The sequence below is a fragment of the Heterocephalus glaber genome, unplaced genomic scaffold (genome assembly GCF_053883595.1).
Source record: "Heterocephalus glaber isolate CG9 unplaced genomic scaffold, H.glaber_assembly_v1.0 deba00001498, whole genome shotgun sequence".
Lineage (NCBI taxonomy): Eukaryota > Metazoa > Chordata > Mammalia > Rodentia > Bathyergidae > Heterocephalus > Heterocephalus glaber.
In genome coordinates, this window is record NW_028258321.1 from 5,822,083 (window position 1) to 5,841,214 (window position 19,132).

The 19,132-nt window shown below is 46.4% G+C and overlaps 1 protein-coding gene and 1 pseudogene across 8 annotated transcripts in view; one reads left to right on the plus strand and one right to left on the minus strand.

Moving 5' to 3' along the window:
• Positions 1–19,132, minus strand: part of Sufu (SUFU negative regulator of hedgehog signaling) — a 129,641-nt gene that overhangs the window by 33,122 nt on the left and 77,387 nt on the right. For 7 of the 8 annotated variants that reach the window (XR_002389793.2, XM_004866446.4, XM_021245639.2 and 4 more), the window contains 5 exons: positions 7,488–7,630; positions 7,011–7,096; positions 6,832–6,904; positions 3,890–4,046; positions 1,370–1,481 (listed from right to left, as the gene is read on the minus strand). Coding sequence is in view for 7 of the 8 variants with exons in the window: in XM_004866446.4 (XP_004866503.1) it covers positions 1,370–1,481; positions 3,890–4,046; positions 6,832–6,904; positions 7,011–7,096; positions 7,488–7,630 (571 nt within the window). In the remaining variant the exon portion in view is untranslated. The remainder of the gene's footprint in view (positions 1–1,369; positions 1,482–3,889; positions 4,047–6,831; positions 6,905–7,010; positions 7,097–7,487; positions 7,631–19,132) is intronic. The other variant, XM_004866447.4, reaches the window with a different exon arrangement.
• On the plus strand, positions 15,246–16,356 carry LOC101723931 (platelet-activating factor acetylhydrolase IB subunit beta pseudogene; annotated as a pseudogene).

Genomic DNA, 19,132 nt, shown 5'->3' on the forward strand with positions numbered 1-19,132 from the left:
CAGACTTCAGCAGGAGAGATTCCCAACATCCTATGACCCGGCATGGCCATCTGACGCTGCCAGCAAAATCCCAGTGGCTCAAGCCAGCCACCTCAGGGCTGCTCGCTGGACAGGCTGCTGGGCACACCTGGAAGCTGCTCTGGGGCAGTGCCATGGTAGTGGGGGCCTCTCCAGGCTTCTGCATGGCGGGTGAGCCACACAGAGCACCTCTCCCTACCCCACAACCTGCTCTTGGGTTGCGGCCTCAAGCTCAGCCAGCCAGGCCTCCCCATTCCAGCTCCTGCAGCAGCTTTTCCTGTGTGTTGCACTTCTGGGACACATCTCATGGTCCTCCTCCTCCCAGACACCCTTCTGAGCTACTCAAGATCATGCTGCCTTTCCTGTACCGTGCTGCACCAGTGCCACTTCTGGGGACCATGAGCAGCAACTGGAGCTGGACTACAAAGCAGCAGGCATCCCAGCAAGCATTCGTGCGCCCTGAAAGAACAAGCCTGTGCATCCCAAATGGCCCCTGGGTCTTGAGCTTGCCACATAGCAAGTGTGCACTAAAGACTTCTTAGAAGACGGGTAGATCACCTCGTCTTACAGGAGCAGCTGACCTTCCTCTTAGCCCAAGGCACAGCCATTTCACTCCTTGCAGGCAAGGTTCCTGCTCCGAGCTCCCAGCTCCCAGGCATTCCTCGCCACCAGCTATTCCCTAGAGCTGCCCTGGCTGGGACTAAGGGCAGGAGGGGGTGCCCAGCTCCATCCCTGTCCACAACGTACTCCCCATCGTAGGAAGAGAGGCTGGCAGGAAGTGCATCTGACCTCTGGGGTGGCCACAGCTTCTTCCAAGGGCTAAAAGGGCTCCTAGACAGACAGCAAAGGCCTGGGAAGGACTTTTCTTCCCTTCCCCGGGCGCCAGGGAAGGCAGGCAGGAAGAAGGGTCTCAGCAGCAGGCGACCAGTATGGGGGTGGCCAGACAGGGAGGTGCCTGGGGTTGCAACTATCAGCCGGAGACCAGGCTCCAGGAAGGAAGGAAGGGCAACTCTGGCTGAGGGTTAGATAAGAAGGGAACCTGCTCAGCACAATGGGTCCCACAGGGATGGGAGGCCCCAGGGCAGATTTTGCCCCAGCTTGGCCTCCTGTCTGTTCACACAGCCCATGTAAATATTTGCTGCTGTTTATGTTCCTGCTCCACTGGGTCCCCTTTGAGGCCCTTTCCTAAGACCCACAGATCTTTGGGCTCCCAACCATGTCTGCCTTTAAACTGAGAGACCCCAGTTCACTCAGAAAGGGCCACCGGCATTGTTTCTTCATGCAATTCACAGGAACAGTTCCTCAGGACAAAACTGTGCTCTCGTCCTAGCCCTGGGACACAGGAACTTACGGGGTCCGGTCATGGGTGAGGCCATTCTGCCGCTGAGCGTTGATTGGTGGAAGAACAGGTTTGCTGTTGATCTCAAGTCCTCTCCTCAGGGTCTCCCGGATCTGCTCTGTGTCTGCAATGACATCACTGAGCTGCCCGATGGCCCCATGGGCTCCCAGCCACCCTGCCCTTTCTTGAACCTAGCTCAGCATGCCTGGGGAGAGGTCACCATGCTGTCCAGGCACCCAGACGGGACAGCGGAATGAGCGCAGCCTGTGGGAAGCCGCTGTGGGTCTGAGGAGCACCAATCTTGCAGGAGACAGGCGCCGGCCCCTGGCCTCAGAAGGGCACTCGCCATTGTGCTTTTCCTTCCTGACACATAGGCCTCATCCCAGACGGCGAATGACTACCAAGGCCTTTGCCACTACCCAGACCTCCAAGGATTCTGCCCACTGAATGGATGCTGGCAAGGGCGTCACCTGCCTTGCCACAAATGGGTTCTGGGGACAACTCGTGTCTGGTCCTGCTGCCCCTCCCGGCCTGGCCCGGTGGGCTACCTGGATCATCTCTCTGCCTTGCTCTGCACCAGGAACCCCATCTCCACGGAAATGGCAAGGACATGGGGTCAGACAGCAGCCCCTTGATGTGACTGTTTCTCTGCAAGGTGTCCTAATGGCCTTGGGAATGAAGCTTACCAGTCTCCTTCCCTATCTGAAGAATCTGATCTAAGATTTACCTCTGCATACTGTAAACACATATGAAGAGGAAATGAACTCTAGTTATTCAGAGGGTGGGCTGAGAGTGGGAAGACAGGATTACTAACTTTTCAGACTGACTTGTTACCATGGCATGGATTACCATTATGATTTTTATTTTTTAATTTAAAAAAATTTCCCTTGGTACTGGGGATTGAACCTAGGCCTTAGCACTGGGTTACATCCCACCCCATTTTAATTTTTGTGACAGGGTCTTACTAAGTCACTATGTCTCCACAGCTTTTTTTTTTTCTAATTTTTTTTTTTTTTTTCCGGGGATTGAACACTGGTCCTTGAGCTTGCAAAGCAGGCAGTGAAACCACTGAGCTAAACCCCTGGCCTTCACTAAGTCACTATGTAGCCCAGGCTGGACTCAGGTTTATAATTTTCCTGCCTCAGCCTCCCAGAGTACTGGGATTATGGGCATGTGCCACCATGCCCAGTTGTAATTTTAAAAAATAGCCAATAATGATTAAAATTGTGGATGAGTCTATGAATCACTTTTTAAATTGCCCCTTCTGTCAAAAGTAACTAAATGATTTTTTGGGGGGGCAGTGCTGGAATCAAACCCAGGACCTCACACAGGCCAGACAAGTGCTCTACCACTGAGCTACACAGTGATGATTTTAATAGCTGTGTGACTATAATAACTGTATGACTTCTCTCTGAATGTCCAGCAACCTTGGTACACTGTCAGAACAATCCCAGCACCTGGGAGGCTAAGGCAGGAGGACTACAGTCGGTTCAAGGCCAGTCTTGGCTACATAGTTCAAGGCCAGCTTGAACTACAAAGCAAGATCTTGTCTCAAAAAACAAAACAAAACAAAACAAAACAAACCCCAAAAGCAGGAATGAAAGGAATGTGTCAAATATTTGTACTAGAGGTTTACATTGTCATTTTCAAACAGAGAAAATCTTTTACAAATCTTCCCACACCTAAAAGTGCAACCAGTAGAATGCATGTTCAGCATGCACAAGGCCCTGGGTTCCAACTCCAACACCAAAAAAGGAGGGAAGGAGAGAGAGAAAGAGAGAGAGGAAAAAAATAAATATATGCATAGATATTTCATCCAAGGTGGTAGGCATCTTGTTCTTCAATAAATAAAAGATGGAAGAATTGGGAAAGGAAGTAGACAAATGACCTGCGACCGTACGTACACGTACATGGGTGTTCTTCTTTTGGAGCTAGCAAAGGACATCCTTTGCTAAACACCACAAAGACTGAGACCAGGCATGGGAGCTGCCAACGGGTCAGCCACATCCTCCCACCCTCAACCTCACCTGGAAGGCAGAGGATGTGGGGTGCTATACTGCATCTGCAGCAGTGGGCATGTGCCATTTGCAAGCTGGCTTCATACTCAGACTTCCCTCACTGAAGCCCTGGAAGGGCCTAAGGGCAGAGATCTTAGGATCTGGCATGGCCTTTGGGCCAGAGCTGGGCCCTGTGTCAGTTCTGTGGATGGCTGACATTTTTCTCTTGCTCTTGAGTAGACGGTGGACTTTTTCTGCTAACTGTTCTACGGTTTCCATTTACCTCCACAACCTGAGATTGAAGGGAAAAGTGGAAACACAATGGTCTCTCCTGGTGATGCATTTGAAATATACACAGGAAACAGAACTAGGAAAGGGCCAATAAAGCTCCTTGAATTCCTCCTTGCTTCAAGAGTTCAGCTTCTGCTTCAGTCAGGCCAGGAAACAAACCACTGAGAGGGCTGTTAGACAGGCTCTCTAGGGTGAGCCTGAAAACCAGCCTGAAAGGAAGAGGGAAGGCAGGTACTGCTGCTACCTTTGCCGGAGAGCCGCCGGGGTTGCGTGCCGATGCAGATGCTCCGGCTGTCCTCATCATCCTCGGGGGGGCGGCTCAGGTCGTCCCAGGCACACTTAGCACTGACACCACTTAGGTTGGAGCCATCAGTCTCGATGCCTTTGTCAACTCTTTCCTGCTTGAAAAGAACCAAGCAGTCAGAGTTCCTTCAGAGAACTGGTGGCCCAAGGTTACCACCCTCAGCATGTACCGCGCCTGTCCTGCTCTGGTTATGTGCAGGATGGGTCCTGCCAGCTACTGGACTTCTCCAGAGAGCCAGGACTGGGGAAAGCTTCTCTGCCATTAACCTTCCAGCACAGTGACCTTTATGACTTTCCAAACCCCCACCCTGCCTAGGGAGCTGAGAGACCAATGACAGGACCTGGTTCCTTGAGGAAAGGCACAGTCTTTCCTGTCCTCCTGATCCTGCAATGACACCCACATCCACACACACCCACGCCGCTGCTACCAGAGGCAGGCTGGAACCAGCCAAGGGTAAGGAGATCCACAGGTGCAGTTGCCTCTTCTAACAGCTAGAGGGCGAGATCACCCCAGAGCAGAGGGCTGCCCTGCCCCTAGTCGCAAGCTAACAGGTTTGCCAAAGGGTTCTGGATTCGGGTGCTTTTCACTTCTTAGGCCCACGTGGGCCTGAAGGACAGTGACCATCTGCAGACCTCCCACCCCCAAACCCTGTCTTTGTGCAGGCCTTGGGACTGTGGAGTCCAAACCTCTCCAAAGAGCCTCAAGGAAGAGTTGTACTCAAAACATTCCTGGGTTTTCTAGCAAAACCCAGTTCTGTAGTGCTGGGCTCTGGATCAAAGGTCATCTAGAAGGCTCTAGTAACCTTGCCTGTAAACAGCCACGTGGCCAAATAAGCCTCCTGTGACAGTCTGCACTTCCCCGTCTTCCAGCCCCGCTCGGGGACTCCAAGGCACCAAGCTGGCCTGCTGTCAGCCAGAGAGCCCATCTGGGGAGGCCCAGGCACTGTCCTTATTTCTTTGGACCAGTCACAGTGGCTCCTCCCCATACCAGTCTTTCCTCCCTTCTGGTGCTACCATCAGCCCAGGCAAAGCTGGGGGTTCTGAGACAGAATGCAAGCTCGGTTTGTTCAGGGGAGAGTCGGAGTTTCTCCCTCTCCACTGGCTGCCCTGAAGCCCCCACCTAGGCAAAGAACTGATGACAGATATTTCTTGGCTTTACTAGTCCAGCTCACTTACTTTATAAGTAAAAAGAAAGAGTTCAGACACAGAGAAGTTAGGGACTTGTTCAGGCACACAGCTGGTTAGTAGTAGAGCTTAAAGTGATTTTTTGTTTGTTTTTGTTTTGAGACAGGGTCTTACTGTATGGTCCAGGCTGGCCTTGAACTCACTATGTAGCCCAGGCTGGCCTTGAACTCATTGTGAGCCTCCTGTATCAGCCTCCCAAGTGCTGGGATTACAGGTGTGCACCACCATGCCTGGCCTGGTAGTAGAGCTTAGATCGAAGAAACATGAGACAGCTCTCAAATGAACTCATGGCAAGCAGACCCCAGAAAGACCCAAACAAACACAGAGGAGTTCAAACTTGGTGCACTAGGGCCATTAGAAGAGAGAGCTGGATTTTTTCCCATGGTTTGCTAGTCCTGCTGGCTGGTCTAAGGGAGCCTGCAGACTTGAGAAGAGAACTGTTCTTGGTATGCAGAAAAGGGTGGTTTGCCTACCCTACCAGTTCAAGGGACTAAGTTTGTTCTGAGCACTTTGCATTTATGACAGCGGCCAAACAGCAGCCCACAGTGCTTCATGCCAGACCCCAGCATGGCTGCAGAACAAGGGCTTAGGGAAACACTGCCTTCATGGGTCCTGGTTCAGGCTTAAGCAGAGGATACACAGACATTAAGTTTAAGGTAGAGACAACAGAGGAACTTGGCAGCAATTTGAAAATTTCAGTGTTAGAGGCACTAGGAAAACAGAGGAGCATCATCTGTGAATTAAAAGGATTCATGCCCAAGAACTCACAGGCCTGCCGTAAAGAACCCAGGAAGAGCAGGCTGGATATTCATCTGCCACCTCTCCCCTCTTTAGAACATGAAAGTTCTGGCAGCAGCCTTCGATCTGTCAGAGCTTTACAGAAGCATGAAAAGTTCAGAGATGGCAGTGACCTGCAGCTTCTGGTGGGGTTGTTTGAAGGAGCCAGCAGCCTATTGCTCCTATTCCTGGTAGCCCACAGGACAGGCAGTGGTGCTCTTAGGGTTTTCAAAATCACCTGCGTGTCAAAGGAGCACTTCCTCTAAAACACTAAAGCCGACACTGACACTGTGTGCAGGTGGGCCACAGCGAGGAACAGTGGCAGGCCTGGTGTCTGAGGACCTCTTCACACATCAAGGAGTGCCAACCTCCCCAGGCCAGGGTGGAAAACGAATGTGTCAGGAGGGGTGACGGCACCTTGCAGCTAGGCCACTGGGCCAGTATCACTGTACAGGCAGTAGCTCTTTGAAAGTCTGTGCTCTCAAGAAGGGAAATTGGGGGAATGAATCCTGGGCTGGAAAGCATCATCCACTATGCTTACTGTCTTTTGCTGTTGATGGTCTAATTTTTATTTTATTTATTTATTTATTTAGGTACCAGGGATCGAACTTGGGAGCTTGCGCTTGCGAGGCAGGTGCCGGAACCACTGAGCTAAATCCCCAGCCCAATGGTCTAATTTTTAAAGTTGATATATAATTTAAATACAATAAAATTCATCTTTTTAAATGAAAACACACATGAGACTGAGACATGCTTTCTGGGGCTGAAATCCCTGCTCCCTTACGTGCCCTGCAGCGCTCCGGGGAAAAGTTCCAAGTCCTGCTGCCCTTCTGCGCACCCCCACACAGATTTGCACCTTTCCCCCAGGAGGAAAGCCAGCCTAGGCACAGTGGCGAGCATGGTCTCCTCACTCAGACATACTTGCAGGTGTGGATCAATCTCAAATATGGTCTCTCCTCTCCGCATGTCCGTTATGAGCCAGGGGCCACCGGCACTGTGGGTGGGAAAGGGGAACGATGGTGATGAGGGTCTGCGGTGGGGCTGCCAGCCTCCCTGAGACCTGGGCAGCCCGGCCCCACGTGGCTCATGGGCACACTCACATGGGCACTGTTCGCAGCAGCTCCAGGATCCCCTGCCCGTTCCACTGCTGGGCTGAGTGCAGCTCCTCGGTACAGACGCCAACAATCTGCAGCCCGGGATGAGATTCCACTGAGTGTTACTGGCCACCCCCAGCCCGCCAGGTCAGCCACCCAGATTCACCCACAGGCATCTCTGTGCCACGGCACTGGTGTTTCAAGTGGGAGGGCTCCCGGCAAGGAGACAGCCGGGCCCTAGACCGCTGAGGCCTCACTCACCTGGAGCTGGCTTCCCTGGGGAAGTCCCGGGCCTGCAGCCCACCGGGCCTTTAGGTCTGAAATTCCCTCCCCGTCAGCCCCTCAAAGCCACAGCCCTTCTCTCCACCCCACTGGCCACCTCCTACCCGCGACCGTCTGGATCACCTGACGACCACCAGAGGCTGGAGAAGACCAGCAGGAGCTCCGCTCCCCCACTGCCCTCCTGCTGTGCCTGCACCTCACCTGGAGGAAGGTGACCACTCCGAAGGGCGTCTGCACGGGCTGCAGCTGCGGGTCCTCTGTCAGCAGCATGTGCTGGATCCTGGACTCACTGTTATCCAGAGGGCTGTGCCAGGACACGTGGTCCCCACTGCAGAAGGTGTTCTCTGTGGAAAGACAGGAGGACCCTCGGCATCTGGAGCCTCAGGAGCCTGGACTGGGAGGTGCCCCAGCTCCCGGGGTTGCCCCTGTGGAAGGAAAAAGTGCTCTCCAGATGGAAGCAAGGAGCTGTGGGCACTGCCCACACTGGACAGCCCGCTCGGTTGGGCTGCAGTGGTGAAGGGTTCCCAGAGGCTCCCCAGAGCCCACTCAAGGGGGAGGCTTCGGGACCCAGAGTCTGCACAGTGCCTCACGCACTTCGGTGAGTGTGCAGTAGGAGGACAGCAGGCTCCCCTAGGGCACAGCCACCTCAGTCTCTCCACTGCGCTCCACACGCACACAGGACTTTACTGGCTATGGCAGCATAACTGGAGGGGAGACCCACGCAGTATTAAGTGTCCAGGCACTTGCATTTACCAGCCCACAAGCACCCATAGCTTCCCTTCCACTTTTTTCTTCTAAAACAAATGAAAGTACGTTATTTTGCATACTGCACCTAATTATATATCTTAGAGCTCACTTCATCAGTGTACAAGAGCTACTTCACTCCTTAAATGGCTGTACCATAGTTCATTATGGTCTAGCACTTACAATTTGAGAATCTAAACAGCTGAGATCTCTTTTTACTAACATTTACAGACACACACACACACACACACAACCTAGCCTGAACACCAATCCTCTGCTATGTCGGGTGATGTTATACAACCATCTCCCATCCTAGGCAGGTCAGGTTGCTGTCCTGACCTCATCAGCAACACAGCACAGCGAAGGGGAAAGGAGAGGGTGCAGCTCCAGGCCACAAGAAGCCCCGCCTTTCCTGACCCCTGCTGCCCACACTTCCCAGACTCCTGCTTTAGAGAGATGTGGGTCTGGAGGTGCCTTTCAAGCTCCATGAGTGAGAAACAATGCAACAGGTAAAAGGACTGAATTAATAATTAAAAATGATCTCCAAAACGCACACACACAGAGTAACAGAGTACAAGTCCAGATGACTTCACTGGTAAATTCTACCAAACATCTGGAGAATGATTAATATCAATCTTCACAAAACCTTCTAAAAAATAAAAGAGTAAGCTGGACATAGTGGTGCACATTTGTAATCCCAGCACTTGGGAACCTGAGGCAGGAGGATCACTGTGAATTCAAGGCCAGCCTGGGCTACATAGTGAGTTCAAGGCCAGCCTGGAATACACAGCAAGACCCTGTCTCAAAAAACTAAAAGTAAAATAAAACAAAAAATAAAAGAGAAAAATATTTCCCCACTCATTCTATGAAGCCTATATTATTCTGATACCAAAAACCAAAGAATTCTAAAAGTAAAATTAAAAAAACAAAACCACAGACTAATATTCTTTATGCATGTAGACACAAAAGTCTTCAGTAAAATATAGCAAGCTGAACTCAGCAAATTATAAAAAGGGGTATATACAATGACCAAGGGGTAAAAATGATCAAGATGTGATAAGTATATGTAACAATTCCCCAAGATGATTATGTATCACAAACACATACTAATAAAAAAAAGCATCATTAAACAAACAAAAACAAGGACTATGTGGGATTCAACCCAGAAAAGTAGGGTTGGTTTAACATAAGAAAATCGAGCCAGGTGTGGTGGCACATGCCTGATAATCTCAGCACTTGGGAGGCTGAGGTAGGAGTGTGACTTCAAAGCCAGCCCAAGCTATACAGTGAGTTCAAGGCCAGCCTGAACTACATAGTGAGACCCTGTCTCAAAAAAAGAAAGAAAGAAAGAAAGAAAGAAAGAAAGAAAGAAAGAAAGAAAGAAAGAAAGAAAGAAAGAAAATCAAGCTGCAGGGTAGGATGGCACATCCTTGCAATCCTAGCACTTGGAAGGCTGCGGCAGGAGGATTGCTTTGAGTTCAAGGCCAGCCTGAACCACACAGCAAGACCCTGTCTCAGAAAACAAAAACAAACAAACAAAAAAATCAAGCTGGGGATGGTGGTACAGGCCTAAATCCCAGTACTTTGTGCAGGAGGATTACAAGTTTGAGCCCAAACTGGGCAACTTGAAAACTTAGTGAGAAGTGAGACCCTGTCTCAAAATGAAAAATTTTAAAAGGGAGGGGAATGGATGTAGCTCAGTGTGAAGGTACAATCCCAAGCACTGAAAAATATTTATTTTTCAATATATCAATAGAATAAAGGTTTTAAAAATACACATAATCATCTCAACAGACATAGAAAAGGTATCTGACAAACTGTAACACCTTTTAATGATAAAAACACTCAAATTAGGGTTAGACGGAACTTTCTCAGGCGGGTACAGGGCATCCACAAACACTCCACAGCTTGCATCACCACTGGTGAATGACTGAGTTACTCCCTCTGAGCAGGCACAAGGCAGAAGGCCACTCTCACTTCTCTGTTCAACACTGCATCAGGGTTTAGCCAGGAGAATTAGAGAAGAAAAAGGAATGCAAGACATCCAGACTGGAAAGGATGAGCTAAAACTGCATCTATTCATTATAATCTTGTACAGACAAAACTTTAAATAATACAATGCAAATTATTAGAACCAATAAACAAGGTTAGAATGGTTTCAGGGTACAAGAGCAATATGCAAAAATCACTTATCTTTCTATATACTAGCAATTAACACTCTGATAGTGAAATTAAGAAAATTTCTTCATAACATCATCAAAAGAATACAATATTTATGAATAAGCTTAACAAAATATATGAAAAAAACATGTACTCTGGAAACTACAAAACACTGTTGAAAAAACTTAGAGAAGATCTTCATAAATGGAAAGACATCCAATGTTCATACATTGGAAGACTTCATATTCTTATGCTAGTAGGATAGCAAATTGATGTACAGATTCAACACAATCCCATAAAAATGTCAGATGCCTTTTGGGCAGAAATTCATAAAGTGGCTAGGCATGGTGGCACACGCCTAATACAGCACTTGGGAGACTGAGGCAGGAGGATCGTCGTGAGTTCAAGGCTAGCTTGGGCTACATAGTAAGTCAAGGCCAGCTTGAACTACATAGCAAAGTGCAGTGCTAGAATCAAACCCAGGGCCTTACACATGCCAGGCAAGGGCTCACAATGAGACACACTCCCAGCTCAATCTTCTCAATTTTAACATTCGCTACAGGGGTACAGTAATCAAGTCAGTGTGTCACTGGCACAGGAGAAACATCTATCGGATCAACGTGACTGAATCCAAGTCCAAAAATAAGACTCAACACTTATGGCCATTAATTTTTGACAAAGGTGCCAAGACACTGTAATAAAGGAAAAACGATAGTCTATTCAGCAAACAGTGCTGGGATGGGACAGCCACATGCACAGCACTCAGGCTGGATTCCTTTTTAATAAGATAAACAAAAACTAACTCACTGGAATAGCTAAAACTAGAAAACCCGTAGAGAAAAACAGAAGTTAATCATCTGTCTTGGGTTAAGCAACAGTCTTAGATTTAATACCAAGGCATGTGCAGTAAAGGACAGATAAATTGTATTTCATCAAAATTAAAACATATTGTGTTATAAACAATACCAAAGAAATGCAAATCAAAACTACTACTACTTTACACTCATTACAATGGCAATTATAAACATAAAAATGAGTCCAGAAAGTACAAACATGGTAAGAATGTGGAGCAATTGGAACCCTTGTGTGTTGCTGGTGATAATGTAAAGTGGTACAGCTGCTATAAAAATGGCACTTCCTCAAAAATTTTAAAAATCACCACATGATCTAGAAATTCCAATTCTGGGTATAAGCTCCCAAAAAACGTAAAAGCAGGGACTTGAACAGGTATTTGCACACCAATGTTCATAGCAGCTCTACTCACAAGAGCCATTCAGTGGGACTGGAGTGAGTTTAGTCAGTGGTACAGCACTTGCTGAGCATACACGAGGCCCTGGGTTTGATCCCCACCACACACACACACACACACACACACACACACACACACACACACAGTCAAAAGTGAAAGCAACCTCAATGTCCACTGGCAAATAAATGGCTCAGTGCAGCTGCCTCGCAAGCACAAGGTCCTGAGTTCAATCCCCAGTACTGAAAAAAAAAAAGGACATCCTGTCTCATGCTACAACGTGGATGAATCTTGCAGACATTGTGCTAAAAGTAAAAACAAGCCAGCCACAAAAGAATAAATACCGCACCATTATACTCACATTCGTATTCAGACTCAGAGACAGACATCAGATCGGCAGTAGTTGCCAGAGGCTCAGCTGAGAAGTGATGGGGAGCAACTGTTCGAGGGCAGTTTCAGTATGAGAAGATGAAGACAGTGCTGGAGACAGGCAGTGGTGCTGGGTGCACAACAGGAGAACCTACCTAATACCACCGGACATTACACTTCAAAGGGCTTACAATGGCAAATTTCGTGTTATGTGTATTTAAAAACATTTTTTTTTTTTTGGTACCAGGGATAGAACTCGGAACCTTGCGCTTGCGCGGCAGGTGCGGTGCCCCTGAGCTAAGTCCCCAGCCCATTAAACACATTTTTAAAAACAACCCACAGGATGGGAGAAAATATTTTCAAATAGTATGTCTGTTAAACATCCATAATATATAAAGTACCCTGTATTCAGAATATATAAAGAGCTCTTACAACTCAGTAATAAAAGATAAATAACTACAGTGAAAACAAGCTGGAGCTGGGGATTTAGCTCAATGGCACCGCACCTTCCTTGAAAGCACAAGGTCCTGAGTTTGATCCCCAGTACAAAAAAAGGAAGAGAGAAAATGGGCAAAGAATTGGAATAGCTATCTCTCCAAAGAATATATATACAAATAGCCAATAAGCACACAAAAAGATGCTCAGCAGGATTAGAAATTAGGGAAATGCAAATCAAAACCACACAGAGGGGCCGAGGATTTAGCTCAGTGGTTCCGGCACCTGCCTTGCAAGGGCAAGGTCCCGAGTTGGGAGATGCAACACACGGAGATGCAACAACCACTCCATACCCGTTAAAGGGTTGTAACTGGGGCCCTGCCGAGCAGGAGGACCTGGAACTGAGAGCCCTGCCGCAGCCTGTCGAGTCTGGGTAACAGAGCTGACAGCCAGCAGACGGACAATCGGTCAGACAAGAGACCAACACACAGGTGCCCTGAAGAGCTCTGCTTCAGGCCTGAGGTGACGGCCTATCTCAGAAACTGGATGAGAGACAGGGAGGTAGCCAGGCTTGTAGAGGACGACAGCTGAATACGAGTCTCCTAGACCAGGAGCCAGGGGCCTGTCTTCTGCATGGGAGCAATCGTTGGGGGTGCAGCTGAAGAAGAAGGCACAGAGTTTAGCGATCTGCTTGAGCCCAGGCACTGCTGCCCACATCCAGCAGAAATCAGAGCTCAGAACCCCTACAGAGCCCTCTTCGTGTTGGGCAAAGGTTGTTCATGAGCAGGTCCTAGGATTTATCAACAACCAGCTGAAATTCCATGCCATTGTTGTTGCTGAATTTACTACTACTGTGGTATCTTGGTTCACGAACTTAACTCCTGCCACCATTCTGGCTGCAACCAAACCGCAAGCATACGATACCATGGTATAGCCAAGGTAACAGTAGTGGCTGGGAACTGGTTTTCCCTCTATGCCAATATCTGGATTGCCTGGGGGTCATGAACAATACTGTGGCTTGCTCCCAAAGCAAAAGGGCACAAAACCCAAAGCACAAAAGAACTGAAACATGAAAAGACAAGGGAACAAAATGCCTTCCCAAACTCCCAACTCCCCCAAAACCAGTTCAAGGGGGCAAGGAGAGGGAGGAAATCAGAAGCTACAGAGCAGATGGGTGTGAAAGGGAAACAGTGGAAGGAAAGCAGTTCAGTAAGGGATTTGGCGAATGTAAAGAAGATAAAACTAATCGGATAATGACCCTAATCGAACAAACAGTCAGAGAGTTTAGAAGACATTCACTAACAGCTAGTGGAGCTAAAGAAAGAATGGCAAAATATGAACATCCAGCACATAAAAGAATGGGACTCTGTAAGAAAGGCCAAAACAGAAATCCAGATCAAAAACATGACTGAAAGTATGGATAGCAGAAGTGACCAATGTGAAGACAAGAGTGTCAGACCTTGAGGACAGGACTGAGGTCAATGATCAATTAATAAGAGATACCTTAAAAACAAGGGAGCCAGGTGTGGTGGTGCATCCCTGTAATCCTAGCACTTGGGAGGCTGAGGCAGGAGGATTGCCATGAGTTTGAGGCCAGCCTAGGCTCCATAGTGAGTGAGTTAAAGGCCAGCCTGGATGTCACAGTGAGACCCTGTCTGAAAAAAACCAAAAAACCAAAACAAAAAACCCCAAAACAAACAAGGGAACATGAAAAATGGATCCAACAGATCCTAGATGACTCAAAGAAGACTAATGTAAGAGTGACTGAAATTAGTGATAAGTTGGAAAACAGCACAAAGGGCATAAAAAACCTGTTTACACAAGTAACAGAAGAAAATTTTCCAGACATGGGAAAAGAATTTAATATACAGGTAAGTGAAGCATATAGAACCCTGAATAGCCATGATCAGAAAAGCCACTCGAACCTTAAAGGGTGCTAGAGAAAAGCAACAAATCACCTATAAAGGAAAACCCGTCAGAATTACTATAGACTGGGGGCCGGGGATTTAGCTCAGTGGTTTTGCCGCCTGCTGAGCAAGCACAAGGACCCAAGTTTGATCCCTGGTACCAGCAAAAAAAAAAAAAAAAAATTACTATAGATTTCTCAATGCAAACCTTAAAGGCAAGGAGAGTATGGAGTGAAGTATTTTAAGCTCTTAAAAGAAAACAACTTCCGACACAGACTGTTATATCCTGCAAAATTATCTTTCAAAATTGATGGAGAAATAAGATACTTTCATGATAAAGAAAACCTAAAAAAATTCATGACCACCAAACCAACACTCCAAAAAATTCTGAAGAATATTCTAGGAGGGGCTGGGGACTTAGTTCAGTGGCACTGCCCCTGCCTTACAAGCGCAAGGTCCTGAGTTCGATCCCCGGTACCAAAAAAAAAAAAAAAAGGAATGTTCTAGATCCTCCCTCTCCCTCCCCACTCCCCTGCTGGTGGATGGGAGTGAAACGTGGAAGAGGCCCTGTAGAAGCAGCAGTGCAGTGCTCCTGTGGAACGAACCATACTTGTTGAATATCTCCTTGTTATTGGTTGGATTCATCTATAAAAGAATTGTTTTCTATGTGAAAGCCACTTCGCGGCATATCTAATTATAAATCCAGGGATTGCAAAGCCTTTTGATTTCCTAAAGGAGGGACATAACACTCTATCAAATAAGCTTGACATTACAGCCAAAATGGTGCTGTCCCAGAGACAATGAGAAGAACTAAATCGAGCTACAGCAGATTATCTTCGTTCAAATGGGTATGAAGAGGCATATTCAGCTTTTGCTTAATTTTTTTTTTTTTCTGTTACCGGGGATCAAACTTGTGTCCTTGCGCTTGCGCAGCAGGCAGTGAAACCACTGAGCTAAATTCCCGGCCCCCATATTCAGGTTTTTTTTTGGTACTGGGGATCGAACTCAGGTCCTTGCGCTTGCAGGGCAGGCGCCGGAACCACTGAGCTAAATCCCCGGTCCCCCATATTCAGTTTTTAAAAAGGAAGCTGATTAGATATGAATAAAGAATTAGATAAGAAGTATGCTGGTCTTTTGGAAAAAAATGGATATCTGTTATTAGATTACTAAAGAAGGTTATGGAATTAGAATCAAAGCTAAATGAAACAAAAGAAGAATTTACATCAGGTGGTCCTCTTGGTCAGAAACGAGACCCAAAAGAATGGATTCCCTGTCCACCAGAAAAATATGCACTGAGTGGTCATAGGAGTCCAGTCACTCGAGTCATTTTCCATCCTGTGTTCAGTGTTATGGTCTCTGCTTCAGAGGACGCTACAATTAAGGTGTGGGATTATGGGACTGGAGAGTTTGAATGAACTCTTAAGGGCCATAGACTCTGTACAAGACATTTCCTTTGACCACAGTGGCAAGCTTCTGGCTTCCTGTTCTGTAGATATGACCATTAAACCATGGAATTTCAAGGCTCTGAGTGTATCAGAACCATGCATGGCCATGACCACAATGTCTCTTCAGGAGCCATCATGCCCAATGGAGATCATACAGTGTCTGCCTCAAGGGATAAAACTATAAAAATGTGCAAAGTGCAAACTGGCTACTGTGTGAAGACATTCACAGGACACAGAGAATGGGTATGTATGGTGCGGCCCAATCAGGATGGTACTCTGATAGCCAGCTGTTCCAATGATCAGACTGCCTTTGGATGGGTTGTAGCAACAAAGAATGCAAGGCTGAACTCTGAGAACATGACATGTGGTAGAATCTATTTCCTGGGCTCCAGAAAGCTCATATTCTTCCATTTCTGAAACAATAAGATCTGAGACTAAAAAAAGTGGCAAGTCTGGGCCATTCTTGCTGTCTGGATCTAGAGACAAAACTATTAAGATGTGGGACACCAGTACTGGCATGTGCCTATGACCCTTGTGGTCATGATAACTGGGTACATGGAGTTCTGTTCCATTCTGGGGGGAAGTTTATTCTGAGTTGTGCTGATGACAAGTCCCTATGTGTATGGGATTACAAGAACAAGCGATGCATGAAGACCCTCAATGCGCATGAGCACTTTGTTACCTCCTTGGATTTCCACAAGACGGCCCCCTCCATGGTTACTGGCAGTGCAGATCAAACAGTCAAGGTGTGGGAGAGCCATTGAGTGAGTCTCATTTGGCCCCTCCTTTTTTTCCTCTGGATGTGCTTGGATGACATCATGGTTACCCCACTGAGCTCTGTTTAAATAAATACTGTCCTTTCATGTAAAAAAAAAAAAGAATATTCTAAAATGATGTCTATGTAAATAGGGAAGGGCGCACAGGTAGTGGGGAAAAAATAAGAACCAAGATACATCATGTGCAGGTACAAGCACCCAATGATAAATGTAAACATATTGTATACCTAAAATGTACCAATAAAAGAACTTTAGAAAAAAAAAAAATTCTAGGAGACAATGAAGCTAACAATGCCAAAAGACACAAATTTAGAAGTAAAAAAAGGTCAAGTCACAACAGACACTGTCGAAATCCAGAAAATCATTAGCAAATATTTCACAAACATATGCCAAACAACTGGAGAACCAAAAGAAATGGAGCGATTTCTAGATACATATAAATTGTCAAAACTGAACAACAACAAAAAAATTTTAAACAATTCAATGACAGGTAATGAAATTGAAGCAGTAATAAAAAAAGACAACTAGGAAAAGCCCAGTATCTGATAGATTCACAAGTGAATCCTATAAGAACTTCAGGGCAGATCTAACACCAATACCCCTTGAATTTTTTTAATGAAATTGAGACAGAAGGAGTACTTCCAAATTCATTCTCGGAAGCTAAATTATTTTGGGTTTTTTTTTTGAGTCAGGGTCTCCCTTTGTAGTTCAGGCTGGCCCTGAACTCACTATGTAGCCCAGGCTGGCCTCGAACTTGCAGCAATCCTCCTGCCTCAGCCTCCTGAGTGCTGGGATTACAGGCATGGGCCACCACACCCAGGTGGGAAGCTAATATTATCTTTCTTTTTTTTTGGTACCAGGGATCAAACTCGGGTCCTTGTTCTTGCGAGGCAGGCGGAGGAACTATTGAGCTAAATCTTCAGCCCTGGGAAGCTAATATTATCTTGATTCCAAAGTCAGATAAGGATCTACCCCAAAAAGAGAACTACAGGCCAATTTCTCTAATGAAGATAGATGCAAAAGTTTAACAAGCTAACTGCAAATAATGCTAAAAATCATCAAAAAGATCACACACCCTGACCAAGTAGGTTTCATCCCAGGGATGCAAGGATTGTTCAACATACACAGATCAATACATGTAATGCATCACATAAACCGAAGCAAGGACAAAAATCACAGGATCATCTCAATAGATGCAAAAAACAACTTTGACTGGGCCAGAGATTTAGCTCACTGGCACCTCGCCTCCCTTGCAAGCACAAGGTCCTGAGTTTGATCCCCAGTACCACAAAAACAAATTTAAAAAACCCAACAAAAACAAAACCAAACCAAAAACCCACCTTTGACAAAAACCAACATCCATTCATGAGAAAAACCCAAAAGAAAATATATACAGGTCTTTTTTGTTTGTTATTGTTTTTCTGAGACAGGGCCTTGCTATGTACTTCAGGCTGGTCTTGAACTCACTATGTAGCTCAGGTTGGCCTCACACTCATGGCAAACCTAACTAAGGAAATGAAAGACCTCTGCATCACTCTGAAAAAGGAAATCAAAGAGGACGTCAGGAAATGGAACAATATCCCGTTCCTGGGTAGGCATAATAAAAATGGCTACACTTCCCAAACTGTTACAGAGACTTAATGCAGTCACAATGAAAGTGCCAATGGGGTTGGGTATTTAGCTCAGTGGCACTGCACCTAAGTGCAAGGTCCTGAGTTCGATACCTGGTACCAAAAACAAAAACAGCAACAACCACAAAAAACAAATAAATTGGGCTGGGGATTTAGCTCAGTGGTGCCACCGCCTGCCTTGCAAGTGCAAGGTCCTGAGTTCCATCCCCAGCACACACAAAAAAAGCCAATGGCATTTCTCACAGAGCTAGAGAAAACAATCCTAAAATTTATATGTAATCAGGAGAAACCCCAAATGGCAAACACAACCCTGGGTCACAAAAACAAAGCAGGAGGCATCATAATCCCAGACTTGAAGTTATACTATAAAGCTACAATGATTAAAACAGCGCGGTACTAGCACAAAACAGGCATGTGGAGCAGTGGAACAGAACAGAAGCAGCAGAAACAACCTCAGGCACCTACAGCTATTTGATCTCTGACAAAGGAACCAAAAACACACCCTGGAGGGAAGACAGCCTCTTTAATAAATGGCACTGGGGTGAATGGCTGTGCACATGCAGAAGATTGAATGTAGACCCATATCTCTCACCAAGAACTAAACTAAAATCAAAATGGATCAAAGATCACAATGTTAAAACAAAAATAATTTGCTGGAAGATAAAATAGGTGCAACTCCAGAAGACATAAGCATAGGCAAGGACTCCGAACAGAACCCCAGTGGCATGGGCAGGTAATACAGAGAGCAAATGGGATCACAGCAAATTTCAAAGTTTCTGCACAGCAAAGGAAACAACCAGCAGAGAAGAGACAACCTACAAAATGGGAAACATTTTTGACTGTTATTCCACTGGACAGAGGACAAATATTACATATAAAGAACTGAAAAAAATTAGACCTCTCAAAATAAAAGATCCAATCAAAAAACTGGGCAATGGAAATGAAGAGACACTTCTCAGAAGTACAAATGGCCAATAAGTAGATGAAAAAAGGCTCAACACTGCCATCAGAGAAATGCAAATTAAAACTTCACTGAGATACCATCTTATCCCAGGAAGAATGGCTATCATCAAAAAATCTAATAATTGACAAATGTGGGCAAAGATGTGGAGGGAGAAAGGAGCTCTTCTACA